Source organism: Ochlerotatus camptorhynchus, unplaced genomic scaffold, assembly GCF_037179485.1.
Source record: "Ochlerotatus camptorhynchus isolate MF236.1 unplaced genomic scaffold, CSIRO-AGI_Acam_v1.1 ptg000747l, whole genome shotgun sequence".
Lineage (NCBI taxonomy): Eukaryota > Metazoa > Arthropoda > Insecta > Diptera > Culicidae > Ochlerotatus > Ochlerotatus camptorhynchus.
In genome coordinates, this window is record NW_027041215.1 from 31,215 (window position 1) to 50,234 (window position 19,020).

Sequence of the window (19,020 nt, forward strand, 5' to 3'; positions counted from 1 at the left end):
CCCTTATAAGACAACCTGTACCTGTTCAGTTGTATTAATTTATGAGATGCCATCAAAGAAAGTGTTTTAAACTTTCTTTATTACAAACCTCCGAAAACCTCATATGAAACTGTCAATCACTGCGTAAAGAGACTGTCCGGCTCAATGGCACCGTCAATGTCCACGCCAATCTGGAAGGAACAAAATCTCTTCAAGAACTTTATAAATTCAATTAAGATTGATTTTGTATACGACAAATTTTATAGTGGTATTTAAACAGTAAGATCAAAGAAAAATACTGATGGTCGGTGTATTTGATGCGATTAGGGAAATAACACCAACGGAATATGAACAGTGGTTTAATAGTTTAATACAACAACAACAAAAAATACGAAAAGTGGCAAAGAGTGGTCTCGGAAAGGGAGACTTACACACTTGACTAGAGCCATGCTTGTGGTAGCAGCAAAAGCTCGTTATTTCACTGTACACATATCCATAGGTTGCTCATAATCGGTGTTGGTGATCCTGGATAAGAGAGCGAGAGAATGATAATTTTCTTTCTGCAGGTTTCACCAAACCCCATGAAGAGTCCCGTGGTTAACCGCAAGCAATATAGGCGGTATTTTTCTAATACTCCACGAGTTTTGCCGATAAAATTGAAGGAGTGCGGGAAAGAAAGTGTTGAAATCCCGGAATCTTTGATTATCCTCACGCGTGTGATCGTAGCGAACGTTGTCGCATTGTGATCAAATTTTCAGTCTCCCCCCCCCCCCCCCCTATGGTATTGGGCAAATGTGACAGTGAATTACACGTACGGATCAAGTGTTGCGATCCTCAGAATGTTCCTCCCCATCGCTTTTGGGTGAGCGAACAACAGAAAACTTATAGTGTAGTAAGGCGAACAATCCGGGTAACCCAGCGAGTGCCATCGAGCGGGGCCCGTTAATCGCACGGGATCGAAGAACGGTAGAGTGCATGCAAACATACCGTAAGTGCACGTAACGTCTCTCTAGTGCTCCCGGTGTTTTTGGTGGAGATTTATGTGCGCAGAACACGAAGTTTTTCCTTGTTGCTGGGATAACGTGAAGGACGATTGAATTTGGAAGCGGCTGTTGAAATGTTACCCATACCCCTTCCGCGAACAATGCACGAAGTAGAGTAGTGTGCCCTGGATTCGAAAGTCTAACCGTGTGGCACTGAACTGCTACGCCATGGGTTGCGATCCGGTAATCGTTAGTTGGAACAGAGACGAGGGGCACGCAATACAAAGAACCGGTGCGTTGTAGTTAAAATGCAATCAAAATACTTGAAGTAATTGAAGCGTTTTGAGGTAGTACTGACGGTAATTAAAATTATCTATCAGTAATTAATGTAATTAAAAGCATTGAAAATGTAATTAATGTACTTCAATTACGAAATTTCAACTATAATTAATGGATTTAAAAAATAGTTAATGTTCTACATTGTGTAATTAATGTAGTTAAAGCAGTAGTTAATGGAATTAATTTAATTACAGCCGTTGCCTGCGTTGGAGTTAAAGGTTATTGCGTGCCCCTAGGACAGAGAAGAATTTGACGGTTCGGGGAATCTGCACGAAGGCGACAAGATGATGTCCAGGTGTGACGGAGATACTGAGTGGCCCCAACGGAAAGTGCACGTGCAAGTCATGAAATTATAAATCATGAAGAATATAAAAGTTTAAAACGTATCTCTTGTTGTAAACTGAATTCGCTTTAGATATAATAGAAGGCCAACTATTTAAGCGGCGCCGGTGGTGTAATGGTAAGAGTGATTGTCTCTCACCCCAGCAGGCCTGGGTTCAATTGCAGTTGGCGCCACCGTGATGTTCTGAGGCATAACATCTCTGATCCCGCCTTCCTTCGGAAGGGAAGTAAAGCCGTTGGTTCCCGGTCCATGAGTTGATGGGTCGATAGGTAGAGTCCAGGTGTGGGAGCTGCCTCCCTGGCGTCGGTAGCATTGGTACTCAGCACGGAAAACAAGATCGACGGAAAACAAATCAAAGAAATAAAAAAGGCTGCCTATTTAATCCTGTACCGTACCTGTAGGTACGAGGGGTGCGTCGATTAGCCTGGGACCGAAGAGAGTACCAGAGCTGAGCCAAAAATTTGGCTCGTTTCTTCGGGACCTTCTGGTCTTAGAGTTACCTCTATGTTAGTATGTTGGGCTTCATTAATGTGGCGCCCTTTCAAGATGTTACGCTAGACGCATACTCGAATCCACCCCTGCAGAGAAACAACATTACCACTGACGTTCTGTAATTTGCGCATCATTAATAAAAACACGTTCTTCAAAGTACGCGGTCGTGTAAACTTTCATTCTGTCCGATTATCCTGGTTAAACCTGTCCGTCTGTTTCCGTCGGTTGATTGTCCGCCAAAAGGTTATGGACTCAGTCTAATTCGTGATTGCGGAATTCGGTTCGTACGCGAGAAAAGTTGAGGAACGGTTCGTTTTGCGGTCGAGTGTTTGTGGCTTCGAGCATCGGCTGGTGGCAAAGTGGCGGATTCGCAGAGGTTTGCGATGCAGAAATTAAACAACCACAACTACCAATCGTGGAAGTTTAAGATGGAGATGCTGCTTATCCAGGAGGATACATGACAGGTCATTTCAAGTCCACGGGAGAACCCAGTGACTGAAGCGTGGACGAAAGCGGATGCAAAAGCTCGGGCGACAATCGGGCTCTGCATTGAAGACGATCAGACGAGCCTAGTGCGCAGTTGTGCGACTGCGAAGGAGGCATGGGATGCCTTGAAAACGTACCACGACAAGGGATCGGAGGTGTATCTCTTGAAAAAGCTGACGCACTTGGAACTCAAGGAGAGCGGCGATATGGAGCAACATTTGAAGACGTTTTCCGATTTGCTGCAACGGATCGCGGACGTTGGCGATGCAATTCCGGAGAAGCTGCAGATGGCTATGTTGTTGTGCTCGCTGCCGGACTCGTATGATTTCCTTACGACGGCATTGGAACAACGGCCACGAGAAGAATTGACACTTCAACTTGTGAAAATCCAATGAGCAGTGGACAAGCGTTGTGGGTGGAACATCGTCGCCGACGAGTGCGTGGTGCTGGCAAACAGAAACGCGATCTTGCTTCCAGTGTAAATAACCGGGGCACCTGAAGAAAGATTGCCCAAATGTTGCAGCTGCCGAATCAGGGAAGAAACTGACGAAGAAGAAACCGGAAGAACCGAAAGCCAAGCAAGCACAAGCAGTTTCCGAGGGACCGCTGGCGTGGATGGTTGGGCAAGCTGAGCCAACAAGCTGGTTCATCGACAGTGGTGCTTCTCAGCATATGACGGGAAACGAAAAGTTTTTCAAAGAGCTGGAGAAGACCGGCGGAACAACTGTGATGTTGGCTGACGGCGAGAGAGCTAAGGTAGCTGGAACTGGCCGTGGAATCATTGTCGGTGTGACCGATACAGGGGAACCGATAACCATCGAGTTGAGTCGGTGAGTACCCTTGCGAAGAAGTGCTTTGACGTGATGTTTAGTGAGAATCGGTGCGAGATACGAATGCGTAATGGACAGATGTGTGCGGAAAGGTGAACGGCATGGAAGTTTGTATCGTTTGTGTATTTCGGAGCAAACGATGATTAGTGTCCAGACGGCGCACACGTCACATTGTCTGCATACGTGGCACAGACGCCTAGGCCACCGAGATCCCGATGTGGTTCGTTCGATTCATGCAAATAAGCAAGCAACTGGCATGAAGCTGGTGGATTGTGGCATACGCACTGTGTGTCAATGTTGTCTCGAAGGCAAAATGGCAAAAGCACCGTTCCCGAAGAGTGTCGATAGAGGTTCGAAGGATAAGTTGGACATCGTACACGCCGATCTTAGTGGACCGATGAAGTGCACGCCGAGTGGAAACCAGTATTTCCTTTGTTTGCTTGATGACCATACACGAATAGCTTTCGTGTACCTTTTGAGGAAGAAGTCGGATGCCGCGTCGAAGATCATGAACTTCATTTGCTTCTGCAGGACGCAGATCGGCAAGACACCCCGAGTTTTGCAGTCTGATGGTGGAGGTGAGTTTATCAGTAAGGACTTGCAGGATTACCTCCGGGCAGAGGGTGTAGTGAGCCAGTTCAGCGCACCCTACTCGCCACAGCAAAATGGGGTGGTAGAAAGGTGGAACCGATACCTGAAGGAGATGGCGCTCTGTATGTTGTTGGAAGCAAAGCTGTACCAGAAGTACTGGGGTGAGGCGATTCTAACAGCGACCTACATTCAGAATCGGGTACCTTCTAGGTCCATCGGAATGAGCTCCTATGAGAAATGGTACGGAAGACTTCCGTCGTATGAGCACTTCCGGATCTTCGGCTGAGACGCGTAGGAAAATGGAGCCTAAAGCGCGAAAACTGATGTTTGTAGGCTACTCCAACGAGCATAAGGCCTATAGGCTGCTGGATACGGGTTCGGGACGAATCACCATCAGCCGGGATGTGAAGTTCCTGGAAGATTGGCGCATGTATAGTGAAAACGGTGCCGATCGGAAGCTGGAAGTTACTGAATCGACAGTCGAGTTGGAGCCACTACCGGTTCCGGAAATCACGCGTGAAGTGGCACCTGTGTCTGAATCCGAAGAAGAACCTGAAGTTGAAGAAGACTTTGATGGATATGAATCGGCTGAAGATCTCCCGGAAAAAAAATTACAGTGAAATTTTCAGTGGAAACAATGCTCTAACATTAATATTTATTGTCGACAATAAAAATGATTGTTATAATGTTGTACCCTTCCGAAAACGGCAAAACTGCTACCTAGCTGTACAATGAATGTACATAATAAAATGTTGTCACAATGATTTTTATTGTATTTTTCATTTATTTTATTGTTAACATGATTCGATCACGAACAATAATGAACAACTTTATTACAACAAAAATTGTTGTTACATTAAATATTGGTGTGTTTTCATTGTGGGTTACTTCATGAACAATAAAAATAAATCTGATTGAAGCATGCAGACTATGAGAGGGTCAGCAACACTGCCAATGTAATCAAGATAGGCGCTGCTCGTATGGCTCTTGCTTTGACAGTTCGTTTGGCTCTATTCGTTGTCAAGTCAATTGAACGCCTACGACCAGATCGGTTTGAGTTGAACTCAACTCTCCTGCCTCATCTAAATCCCGCTTAATGCAGACCTTTTCCGTGCAGTCAATAATCATACAATAATAATAAAAAAATCCACCACTTGAAGATGTCAGGAAATAGCTCTTAGGTGGAAGCATATTTCATGGGCGATTCTCTCCAGTTGAATGCATTAACTTATCAACGACGCTCAACCGCCATGGAGACGTGACCTAGAGAGATCGAGTGCATGGGAGCTGGCTTCCATTTCTCACAAGTTCCGGATCGAATCTCAATCCATAACCAGTAAAAAAAGGACTCACCCGTCACATACATACATATTTACTGTTTTGTACAACATAAATCAAGGTAAATTTATTGTAGACGTAACAATATAAATCATTGTTAAGACAATAATTTTCGTCTTATTGTTATATTGTTTTTTATTGTATTTTTGTTGTTTTTTTTCGGGCTGTACCACGGTGAAGATATTCCTGTTCCGAAGGATGAAAATCAGCGGGAAAATCCTCGTCGTTCCACCAGAGGAGTTTTGCCAGCACGATTTGGCGATTATTTTGTTGGAATGGCAACGGTGGACCAGGATGAGCCGACTTCGTACGAGCAAGCTGTCAGCTGTGCTAAGAAGAAGGACTGGATTGCTGCGATGGATGCTGAGTACGATTCATTGGTTTCAAACGATACATGGGAGCTTGTGGACCCACCGCCTGCTACCAACATTGTCGGAAGCAAGTGGGTGTATAAGAAAAAGATGGACGCGGACGGAAAGGTTGAGCGAATGAAGGCCAGACTCGTAGCGCAAGGATGCAGTCAGCGCTTTGGGTTTAATTACGAGGACATATTTGCTCCTGTGGTGATGTGTTCTACCTTTCGTGTGATGTTGACTGTTGCGGGCCATCGGAAGATGTACGTAAAACACCTAGACATAAAATCTGCATACCTGTATGGAAAGCTGGATGAGGTGGTGTTCATGAGGCAACCTACGGGGTACAAGGTGCCTGGATCTGAGAAGAAAGTGTGCAGATAAAAACGGAGCATTTACGGCATGAAACAAGCTGCAAGAGTTTGGCACAAGACGCTTACGGATATACTGAAGCAGCTTGGTTTCGAGCAGTGCAGTTCCGATTCGTGCCTTTATCGGAAGCGTATTGGTGAGAACGGGTGGATGTATATCCTCATATATGTGGATGATTTGCTATTGTGCTGCACACATGGGGAGGAAATCGACCAGGTCGAGCAAGATCGACTGAAGATTACAAGGCTGGGAGATATCAGGAGCTTCTTAGGTATTCGTGTGCGAAAAAATGCGGAAGGTTTCTTTGTGATTTCCCAGAGTGGTTTCGTCAGAAGAGTTGCGGCACGATTCGGGTTGGACAACGCTAAAGTGTCGAAGTACCCAATGGATCCGAGATACTATAAGGTGACCGAGGGTAGCCCGAAGATGGAAGGCAACGAAGAATATCGCAAGTTAATCGGTTACCTGCTATACCTGTCTGTCAACAGCCGTCCAGATGTCGCAGCGGCAGTTGGAATATTGAGCTGGAAAGTTAGTTGCCCATCGGTGACGGACTGGACCGAAGCCAAACGTATTGTACGCTACCTGCTACACACGGTTGACTACGGATTGACACTTGGAAGGAGTGATTGTGAGCTACTGTTGTCAGGATATTGCGATGTGGATTGGGCTGGTGACAGCACTGACCGTAAATCCTGTACCGGGTACATGTTGAGTCTAGGAGGAGGAACCGAGACTTGGGTGAGCCGGAAGTAGAGCTGTGTGGCCATGTCTACCATGGAGGCCGAATATGTGGCCCTCCCAGAGGCTACGCAGGAGGTTGTTTGGTTGCGGCGTTTGCTAACTGAACTGAACGAGAATCAACGGCGGTCGACAGTTATTTTCGAAGATAACAGGAGTTGCCTGGATTTCGTCGCATTGGATCAGCAGAAGAAAAGGTCGAAACACATTGACACGCGGTATCACTACACCAGAAACTGCTGTTCTTCTGGTGATATCGAGCTGCAGTACTGTGCATCGGAGTATATGGTTGCGGATATCTTGACCAAACCACTCGGGTCAACAAAGGTCAAAAGATTCGCTACGAAGATGGGATTGGCAACCGTGCCGATCGAAGAGGAGATTGTTGAGGAGACTCGGGGTTAAATTCGCGAGGAGGAGTGTTGCGCCCTTTCAAGATGTTACGCTAGATGCATACGCGAATCCACCCCTGCAGAGAAACAACATTACCACTGACGTTCTGTAATTTGCGCATCATTAATAAAAACACGTTCTTCAAAGTACGCGGTCGTGTATACTTTCATTCTGTCCGATTATCCTGGTTAAACCTGTCCGTCTGGTTCCGTGGCCAAAAATTAAGAGGTTCAGCTACACACTTAGAAATACCTAATCTTACACGTGACGGAATCCATCTTTGACATAAAGGATGAGACGTAAACAAACATGTCATTTAAGTGCTCAAAGACTGAAAAGTTCGAAAGTACGTTTGATTGAGCTGAAAATTGTGTCTATTTATAACTCAATTTTATGTCAAAATTGACGCTCGTATATGTCAGTCTCAGAGCACCAAAATTTACATTTATATTTCTATGTGTGTATAATTTTCAAGACCCATACACTATTAAATTATTATACAGGGTGTTTGGTTCCGGGTTTTACATATTTTCAGGGTAGATAGGGCTCCTAAAGTTATGAAAAAATCCCCATGAAACATAGGGTCGGAAATGACTGCTAGGTGAGTTATTCAACATTTTATGTTTTTTTGTTTTGCCAACTTTGGTTAGCTATATTTTTTTAATCTTAATGTGGTTTTCTGATTTCAACATACCAAATAAAAGTTTAAAGTCTTAACTTTCAATGCTGCCTAGAAAAGAACTCGATTAAAGTTAATTATCATACATTAAAATTGAAAAGTATGTTGAAAGTACCGAAAAAACTGGTGAAATTTCATACATTTTAGTGTTTTTAAGTTGAAAATTTTCATTTCTGTTTATTTAGTTGTTCTACAAAACATTCTCCATGCAGTTCCCTAGATTTGTGTCTTTGGTAGTAACCTTGTAGGCTTTATGGTTTCTTCGTAATTGTTGATTTAAAACAGCCATAAAAACTTGTGACGTTTTCTTAAAATGCGCTATAGTCACCCTATTCGTTCGTACGTTCGGCTGTTGCAGTGGACTACGCACATGAAAATTTGGTAGAATGTTATTGTAAATGTTTAGCTACATTCTTAACTTTTCATTACCGCACATCTCCTGCGCCGAAAGAAAACATAACTGCGGAGATGTTTCGCGGTATCGAATATTGCTCAGTCTCAGCAGAAAGCACAACGAGAGACACCGAATTGGAGAATTCTGAGAGCGGAAGGGAGAGAAGTAGGTAGTGGTAATCAGCGTTGCCAGTATTCCAGATTTATCTGGATTTTCCAGATTTTTAGTCACCTTGCCAGGTAGACAGACCGACCACGTATATTTCCAGATTTTTTAAATATGTTCCAGATTTTCCCAGATTTTTTAAACAACCTTGGACATTATTGGAATTTTAAGGTAATTCTGAAAATAGTTCACAGTTAAGTGTGAGGCGAATTCTTTGTGAAATCAAAGGAGAATTTCAAGCTAATTCTGAGTAGAATTACATCCATCTTTGTAGGCTTCGGGGTCGTGCAGCGTCACCCATCATTTAGGCATATTGTGAGTGCCACGAAGTGAGGGTTCGATTCCCGCTCCAGCCGGTGAAAATTTTGGCAACCTGAAAAATTCCCTACTGGTCTAATAGGTGTGGTGTATTGTCCGTTGTCTAGTGTTAAATATTCAGTCTGTGCAACCTCTGGTTGAAGACGGTGTCAATTGTCTTGTCAGCTCTGATGAAAATTGCATGGAGATTTTGTCAATAAAGGAAATACAATCCGGAAGAGATATCATAGAAAATTCATATGATGAAACTTAAGGGGTATGCTGATACGAATTGTGAGAATAATTTCAAAGGAATTCTGTCCAATTTTTCTATGGAGATTAATTTTCATAAAATTTTAAGCGCAATTTCTGGTAGACTTTCAAAGCCATTTTGGCAAAGTACTTGAGTATTTAGGTAATACTGAAAAGGATTTCAAAATAATTCTGACCTTACCTACAAAGCAGTTCGAAGGAAATTATCGGATAAGTCTGAAAAGAATGTGACAGTCATTGTTTATCAAGGAAATTGTTAAGAATATTTTAAGAATTTCATAGAAAAAAAATGGACACAAAATTGAGCCAATTCTTGCCAGTTTGAGGGAGCTGTGGAATAGGAGAGTGATTTATAAGAGATTACAAGAGGTAATGCTAAGAACTTTTAGAATGTTACTGGAAAAGTTTAGATATTTTCAAGATTGTTTTAGGGGAATATAGAAAATAAATATGATTGCATTCGAGAATGATTCAAATTGAACTAAAATTAAAAAAAGGCGAAAAAAAAATTATTCTTTGGCATAAAATTATTCGTAATGGTCATGTACCATGTGTGAGTTCCACGATGTTGGGCTTTGATTCCCACTTCAGCCCGGTGAATTTTGCTTCAAAATAAAAAAAAATTGCCTACAAGTCTGCTGGGTGTTGTGTGTTGTATTATGTCAAGAATTAAACTGTTCATCTGATCAACCTCAGAGTAATATTAGAATTATTTAGAACTACTTAAATCTTTAAATTCTGGTACTGCATCAAATAGTAAGGACTACATCGTCTTTTAGTTCAAAAAATCCATCCCATCAAATTTCCTTGATTCTTTGCTTCTCATTCTTTAAAAAAAAAAGTTACAGCTTAAAAAACAATTCAAACCATATTTTCTGCTGTTTTTAACCCACATTTAACTCAATTTTTGAAATGCTGCGTCAATACTTTTCAACTTTTGGATGATTTTAGCAATGCTTACAAGTTATCTGCCTTATATAATTTATTTAAACATATAATTTATAATCATTCTAGTACTTTAAATAAATTCCAGATGATCATACTGACCTATTTTTACGGGAGATTGGCACATGACTTTGATTTCAATAGCATTATGTTAAAAAGACGATTTTTGTGGCATTCCAGATTTTTCCAGATTTTATATTTTACCTGGTCCAGATTTGTCTGAAAATGACCTGGCAACGCTGGTGGTAATAAGTCGATGTCCTTTTTATTTCATAGCACTCGCAGCTCAGCTAAAATTCAAATGAATCGAAAATTTTTATTTTTCATCATTACACGGGGTTAACAGAAGTTAGTCTGTAAAATTAGGTAACACATTTCTCAACTTTGAATTTTTTACAGATTTTTTAAATTTTACCGAAGAGTTCTGCAATTCAAAAACTCGGTAAAAATTACTTACTCGATAAGTGTGTACTGATGTATGGTTGGTGAAGAGGCTAGCATCTGGAGGGTATTCTCAGGCTAATGAATGCCACCCATCCCCACTTATAATTCAGTAATACACTATTTATTCATTTCTGCTTGATATGTTTACAAAGTTTGCAAACAGAAATAAGCATTGCAGTGTAGTTACCAATTTTCCAATTCATTGACTTCAGATAACTGTTCAAAGTCCCAGATTTTTTATAACGGAATCATGAACAAAAAACCAAAGACCACTATGACAAACGTGATCGTGAACTTCGAGTTTTCTAGGGAGTTGATCTCGGGCACTATTGTGATTTGAGGCACTAAATTGTCATCACAGTTTTGTTATTGTATGTTTTCCGGTAGCAGATAATGGACTCCTGGAAAAAACGAAGTGGAACCAGACCCAGAGGTTCTGAATCGTTTCACCTTAAAACAATTCCTATGTAAAGATCCCTTCTGACCGATCACGTTTGTCATAGTGGTCTTCGGTTTTTTGTTCATCATTCCGTTATAAAAAATCTGGGACTTTGAACAGTTATCTGAAGTCTATGACTTGGAATATTGGTAACTACACTGCAATGCTCATTTCTGTTTGCAAACTTTGTAAACATATCAAACAGAAATGAATAAATAGTGTTATCTTCCATTTAATTCCACTTAATTAATTTTGGTATCCATGACAGATACGTATTTCGACTACAATGTGCAGTCTTCATTAGTGTCATTCCCACTAAAGAACTTATCAAAATCTAACCCCTTTAAGTACTCATCCCCTAGGTAAAAAAAAAAGTCAAGATCATAGGCATAAAAATGAAACTACAATGTGTTGAAGTGGAGTTTCATTTTTATACCTATGATCTTGACTTTTTTTTACCTAGGGATGAGTACTTAAGGGGTTTGATTTTGATAAGTTCTTTAGTGGGAATGACACTGATGAAGACTGCACATTGTAGTCAAAATACGTATCTGTCATGGATACCAAAATTAATTAAGTGGAATTAAATGGAAGATAACCTTTTTTGCTGTTTTATTGAGAAATGTGTTACCAAATTTTACAGACTAACATCTGTTAACCCCTTGTAATGATGAAAAATTAAAAAAATCTATTTTATCCATTCTTTACGAATAACAGTCATTTGAATATTAACCGAGTCACTAATTTAAAAATCCAGTAAAAATACTAACTCCTGTAAAAAATCTAAGTGTGTATACAGAAGCAGCGGAGCTCCACACTCCTCCATCGAAACAGCACCGCAGCTGAGCTGCGAGTGCTATGAAATAAAAAGGACATCGACTTATTACCACTACCTACTTCTCTCCCTTCCGCTCTCAGAATTCTCCAATTCGGTGTCTCTCGTTGTGCTTTCTGCTGAGACTGAGCAATATTCGATACCGCGAAACATCTCCGCAGTTATGTTTTCTTTCGGCGCAGGAGATGTGCGGTAATGAAAAGTTAAGAATGTAGCTAAACATTTACAATAACATTCTACCAAATTTTCATGTGCGTAGTCCACTGCAACAGCCGAACGTACGAACGAATAGGGTGACTATAGCGCATTTTAAGAAAACGTCACAAGTTTTTATGGCTGTTTTAAATCAATAATTACGAAGAAACCATAAAGCCTACAAGGTTACTACCAAAGACACAAATCTAGGGAACTGCATGGAGAATGTTTTGTAGAACAACTAAATAAACAGAAATGAAAATTTTCAACTTAAAAACACTAAAATGTATGAAATTTCACCAGTTTTTTCGGTACTTTCAACATACTTTTCAATTTTAATGTATGATAATTAACTTTAATCGAGTTCTTTTCTAGGCAGCATTGAAAGTTAAGACTTTAAACTTTTATTTGGTATGTTGAAATCAGAAAACCACATTAAGATTAAAAAAATATAGCTAACCAAAGTTGGCAAAACAAAAAAACATAAAATGTTGAATAACTCACCTAGCAGTCATTTCCGACCCTATGTTTCATAGGGATTTTTTCATAACTTTAGGAGCCCTATCTACCCTGAAAATATGTAAAACCCGGAACCAAACACCCTGTATATTACATACGTAAGACCTATTCTGGAATACTGTAACCTAGTATGGAATCCGTACATTGCCGTACACGAGGAACGCCTTGAATCCGTCCAAAAACAATTCCTTTTATATGCCTTTCGGTAATTGAATTGGACCGCATTTCCTCTTGCAGCATATGAAGCACACTGTATGCTAATCAACTTAAAAACACTCAACGAACGCCGCAAATTCATCAATGACATTATTTCCAATCGCATAGAATCATCAGAAATACTCTCACAATTAAACTTTTACACACCCGGTCGGCATCTAAGAACACAAAAATTATTCTCAGAAGAAACACACAGAAAATTACGCAAAAATAGCCCCTTCAATCGAATGATGCGACAGTATAATCTACAATGTGAAGTCATTAGCATCACTATGTCAAAAGAAGAAATTAAAACCCGAGTAAACCATAATAGAAATAATGCATAATATTTAAGTAAATCATTGTAACCATTGTATGCAGTCTAATTTTGCTTGACGAAATAAATAAATAAATAAACTGATCGTTTGTTCGAACGTCAGGTTTAGAATCAGGAAGACGTCAACGTTTATAAAGTTTTTAATAAAAATATTTATTAGTTCAGAGCAAGTATGTATCTATCGAGCACAATGAGCTTTTTTCCAGCACTGAAAAAAGTTTTCACTTAGTTTTTATTAGGAACGCACATACACGGATAGAAATCTCCTTATAACTTTTGGCAAATTTCTATTGCTGATTATTCATAAAATGTATAAGTCAACTAATAAGCAGACACCTTGCAAAAAGTTAATGAAGATCATGTGTCAAATGAAATGTATAAGCGGTTGCACATACCTTTTATGCATTCTTATAGGACCTATGTGGTTTGTCTTATGGAATGTATAAGACTGATGTTTTGGCAAAAATGTATAAGTCAAACGCATGAATAAAATAATTGATTTTCGTTTCGTGTAGTATTTTTTCAAAAACAAAAACAATGGTTTTTACTGGGGACCAACGGCTTTACTTCCCTTCCGAAGGAAGGCGTGATCAGAGATGTTATGCCTCAGAACATCGCGGCGGCGCCGACTGGGATTGAACCCAGGCCTGCTGGGGTGAGAGGTAATCACGCTTACCACTACACCACCGGCGCCGTTTAATCTGAATTATTTGGTGGGTAGCGTTCTATTATTTTATAAATGATCATATTTACACACACACACACATATATTTAACTGTTGATATGCAATGCTTGATGCTCTTGTTTGACAGTTCACGCTGGCTTCCAGTTGACAAGCACATTGAGTGTCTTCACCACTTATCAACGCTTAGTTAAATTGACTTCTCGACGCAACATCTCACTTATACACAGAAAAAAAAAGTTGTTGAATATTACATCCAAACTGCTGCAACCAGGTCAATCCATCGGTTGTGTAATATAACGTTGTACGATGTACATCGATTTTGCGAACAAAATTACATCCATTTATGTAATATTGTATCTGCTTTTTGCTATTACATCATTATTTCATACTTCAGCTTGAATTACATTGATCGATATTACATTTTTTTTGCTGTGTACAACCTAGCTAGCGCAGCCCTGTAAAATCGGTTTGTTTATTATTTTTAACCATGAAATCAGCTGTCAAAGTGTTCGACTTGACAGCGGTTTGTTTTTTATTTTCAACCAGTAAAATGCATGTATAGAGCTTTTTGACGTTTAATCAGCGCACACTACTGTACCATTTAAAGCGAACGAGTGCGAGCAAGAGGGAAACAGATTAGTGGGAAAACAAACCGTCCATTCATCCATGTGTGCTAGATAGAGAAAGATTGATTGATTGATTTCTTTATTATAGAAATCAATCAATAAATCTTTCTCTATCTAGCACACATGGATGAATGGTTAGAGAAAGATGATTAAACGTCAAAAAGGTCTATTAGTGAAACTTCTCACATATACTAACGGTGGTAGAGAACTCTATACAGGCCAGTGACAAGGCCTACACACTTAATCTGGCTCGGTAAAATCTCCAACAGCCGATTACCTTGGCATTTACTTTTGCTGATATACCTGCAAAATATATGTTTGTTAGCTGATATCGCAGCAAAATGATATTTGTTAGCTGAGTCTCGGCAATTATTTTACTGAACCTCAGCAAACTAAATTGCAGAACTACTCGGCTGTTGGAATCTCGGCGAAAAAAATTAAGTGTGTATACCAACAGCAGCGTTTGACAGTAGGCAGCATGTCCCGGGCTCAAATAATTTATTTTGCTGTGCTGAGCCCGCTGTCACCCTATAATATGTTACTTAAGCACCTGCCACTGTGCTGGTTAAATATAGAGGTTGCTGACGTTTATCGTACGCACACTACGTTACGTATACGTATACGCAAAATGTTTTCATCGGGAAAAAAAAATTTCATAGCGGAAAATTTTCCCGATGAAAACAAATCACTGACACAATAACATTTTAGCAATCTCTTTAGAGATTAGTGTTGTAATATTATTACGTACTTTGTGAGTGATACTTGGTTCGTAGTTCCCTCTCTTGGTCATAGCTCAGTGTGGTTTGAGACTTTGTATCGTACGGACTCAATTAATAAAGCTCGAGTGAATAAACTAAACCGGTGTTTTTGTTCGTACCAAAACATGGTGTCAGAAGTAAAAGGCTTCTAAAGTGTTTCCAGCGTCATTAAATCGCGGAAGAGACTATTGCGAGGAGAAGCACAGATTCGGAGAGTGAAAAAATCATTTGCCACGGTGAGAATTGCCAGCTGTTTGCGTCGGCGGTTTTCGAGAGCAAGCGTGTCGGGTCCTGTTCGGCGGCCATATTTTTTTCGCATCATGCTGAGTGTAGTGTGTTTTCCCGAAATTTGTGATAAACTGGATGCAAAATGAATGACGATCAGTTTTCGCGTTTCATGCAACAGCAGAATAATGTGTTGCGCGAAATCGTGAACTCGTTGCAGAATGTGCAAGTGCAAGTACAAGGGCAGCCTCAGTTGCAAATGGCTGCCATTTCGACAGCATCGTCTGTCCCGCTCCCTCCACCGCTCGAACTAAGTGGAGACATGGAGGAGAATTTTGATTTTTTTTTCTACTAACTGGAAAAACTACGCGAGTGCTATTGGAATGGATGAGTGGCCACAGGAGCAGAAAACCAGCATTTTGTTGTCAGTGATCGGTAGTGCTGCGCTTAAAAAATTCTTCAATTTTGGGTTGTCGGAAGAACAACGGCGTACCCCAGAAGCAGCTCTGGAGGCGATAAAAGTGAAAGTAGTGCGCGAAAGAAACAAAATCGTAGACTGGTTCGAATTTTTCTCGCTCGTGCAACAACCTGTGGAAATGATTGATGACTATGCGGCGCGATTGAAAAGCTTGGCCAAGTTCTGCAAATTCGATGTGCTGGAGGATGACTTGATTACCTATAAGATTGTTACCTCTAACAAGTGGCCCAAACTGCGTGCTAAAATGTTGACGATGCAAAACCTAACGGAAGTGAAAGTTATTGACTTGTGCCGAGCGGAAGAAATCGCTGAAAAACATGCTGGTGCGATGGGTGCCAGTAGTGTTTACGTGAATCTCGTACGGAGGCAGAAGAATATGAAGTGCAAGTACTGTGGAGATCGGCACGAATTCGCGAAAGGAGTATGCCCAGCATTGGGCAAGAAGTGTAACGTGTGTGGTGGTAAAAACCATTTCGGAAAAGTTTGCAAATCGGATCGCAAGCAAAAAGGCAGAAGCGAAGGTAGAAGCCGAAGAAGAGTGAAGAAAGTGCAAGAAGACTATAGCGACATTGAAGAAAGCGGCAGTGCGACCAGTGATAATGAAGAATTGGAAAGCAGTAGTGATGAGGCTGTTATCGGCAAGGTGTATGATTTTTCGGAGTCGGGAGGAAACGTGATGGCTGATTTGGAGCTATTTGTTGGTGGAAAATGGCAGATGGTGCAATGTGAGCTGGACACGGGCGCTAACACTAGTCTGGTTGGTTACGACAGGATTAAGCAAGCAACCGGTTGTGATCGTTTGGAGCTGCTTCCTTCGAAATATCGTTTGCAGAGTTTCGGAGGCAGTACCATACCTGTCCTTGGTGAGATAAGGTTGCCATGTAAGAGAACAGACCGTAAGTACACACTCGTATTACAAGTCGTGGAGATTAGACATAAACCGCTCCTATCTGCAAAAGTTTGCAAAACTCTTGGCTTCATCAAGTTTTGCAACTCGGTTTCGATTGCTTCATCACCATCGGAAGAACAGCTGCTAAATATTTACCGTATCAAGGCTCAGCAAATTATCAATCAACATAGCGGTATATTTGAGGGCTACGGTAGATTTCCTGGTGTGGTCTCGCTGGAACTGGATCCTAAAGTATCTCCATCAATTCAGCAGCCACGTCGTGTACCAATTGCGATGCGAGACAAGCTGAAGAAGGAGTTGAAGAAGTTGGAGAAGGACGGACTAATTGTGAAAGAGCAGCAGCATACGGAATGGGTTAGCAATATAGTTCTCGTGAAGCGAGGTGGTAAGGATTCAGACTCAATCAGGATCTGTTTGGATCCAATACCCCTAAACAAGGCGCTGAAACGGCCAAATCTGCAGTTTACAACGATCGATGAGATATTACCAGAGCTGGGAAAAGCCAAAGTGTTCTCTACAGTTGATGCCAAAAAAGGGCTTTTGGCATGTGGTTCTGGATCAACCAAGCAGTCGACTAACAACGTTTTGGACTCCCTTCGGAAGATATCGCTGGATTCGTTTGCCCTTCGGCATTGCTCCTGCACCGGAAATCTTCCAGATGAAGCTTCAAGAGGTGATTCAGGACCTGGAAGGAGTTGAATGCATTGCGGATGATGTGTTGATCTACGGAGTTGGAGATACCCTGCAAGATGCACTTTTGAACCACAATAGATGTCTTGCAAAACTGCTAACTCGCCTTGAAGAAAATAATGTGAAGTTGAATAAAACTAAGCTGAAGTTGTGCTTGACTTCGGTAAAGTTTTATGGGCATGTACTGACGACCCGAGGATTGCAGCCCGACGAAAGCAAGATCGAAACCATCAAGAACTATCCTAAGCCGGAAGATCGGAAACAACTACAACGGTTCATAGGGATGGTTAACTACCTGAGTCGCTTTATTCCAAACTTAAGCTCCAATATTGCGGTTTTGAGACGGTTGATTGCAGTCAAGGAACCTTGGATCTGGGAAGAGAAAGAAGAAGAGGAGTTCAACCGTGTCAAGTCTTTGGTTGCTGACACTCGATCTTTGCAGTACTATGACGTCAACCAACCCTTGATAATCGAATGTGATGCAAGCTCCTTTGGTTTAGGCACTGCTGTGTTCCAGTCTAATGGAGTGATCGGCTACGCATTTCGTACTCTCACGGCTACAGAGAAGAATTATGCACAAATAGAAAAGGAGTTGCTAGCCATTCTATTTTCATGTGTACGATTTGATCAGCTAATCGTGGGTAATCCGAGGACGATTGTGAGAACTGATCACAAGCCGTTGGTGAACGTGTTCAGGAAGCCTCTGTTGTCTGCGCCGAAACGACTGCAGCATATGCTGTTGAGTCTGCAACGGTATAACTTGGAGATACAGTTTGTCAAAGGCAAGGAAAATGTTGTAGCCGACGCCATTTTCCGGGCTCCATTGGATGCAGGACAACCTGAGGATCGATTCAACAAGCGGAACATCTATCACGTGTTCAGACAGTTGGAGCTAATAAACCCAAGCAACTTCCTCAATATCACCGATGAGCGTTTGACGGAAGTTATGCTAGAGACGGAAAAAGATCCTTCAATGCAACAGATCATCAGCTATATCCGTGAAGGCTGGCCTGTGTCAATAGATAAAGTGCCGGATGGAGTGAAAATTTTCTACAAACATCGAAATGAGCTCAGCTTCCTGGATGGGCTTGTATTCAGAAATGACCGTATTGTCATTCCATACCTGCTACGACGTAAAATGACCGACAAAGTACATGTTAGCCACAACGGAGTTGAAGGAACGTTGAAGCTGGCTCGGGCTAATGTGTTCTGGCCTGGCATGAGCACCCAGATTAAAGAAGCTGTCACTAATTGTGGAATTTGCGCAAAATACTGTTCATCCCAGCCAGCTCCACCTATGCAAAGTCATGCAATTCCTGTATACCCATTCCAACTCGTGTCCATGGATGTATTCTTCGCGGAATATCAAGGAGAAAAGAAAAAATTCCTCGTTACTGTCGACCACTACTCTGATTTTTTTTGAGGTTGACATGCTGAAGGATCTGACTCCAAGAAGCACCATTTCAATCTGCAGGAAGAATTTCTCTCGTCACGGCAAACCCCAGTTGGTTATTACGGACAACGGAACCAATTTTACGAAAAAGGAATGGAGAAAGTTCGCGGAAGAATGGGAGTTTCAGCATTCGACATCGGCTCCTCACCACCAGCAGGCCAACGGGAAGTTGGAGGCAGCTGTAAAAATTGCAAAGCGACTGTTGAAGAAGTCAGAAGAATCTGGTGTTGATTTTTGG

At 41.3% G+C, this 19,020-nt stretch overlaps 2 protein-coding genes across 2 annotated transcripts; both read left to right on the forward strand.

Moving 5' to 3' along the window:
- The first annotated feature begins 4,342 nt into the window (after positions 1-4,342).
- Positions 4,343-4,663, forward strand: LOC135714874 (uncharacterized). Its single transcript, XM_065238289.1, has one exon. The coding sequence runs from the start codon at positions 4,343-4,345 to the stop codon at positions 4,661-4,663; it is 321 nt and encodes a 106-aa protein (XP_065094361.1).
- A 1,827-nt stretch (positions 4,664-6,490) lies between these two features.
- Positions 6,491-6,862, forward strand: LOC135714875 (uncharacterized). Its single transcript, XM_065238290.1, has one exon. It carries the CDS (start codon positions 6,491-6,493, stop codon positions 6,860-6,862), a length of 372 nt encoding a protein of 123 aa, XP_065094362.1.
- Positions 6,863-19,020: the final 12,158 nt, after the last annotated feature.

What these genes read in the sequence shown, in the direction of transcription:
- LOC135714874 (XM_065238289.1), top strand. Translation starts at nt 4,343, where the DNA reads ATGGAGCCTAAAGCGCGAAAACTGATGTTTGTAGGCTACTCCAACGAG.
- LOC135714875 (XM_065238290.1), top strand. Translation starts at nt 6,491, where the DNA reads ATGGATCCGAGATACTATAAGGTGACCGAGGGTAGCCCGAAGATGGAA.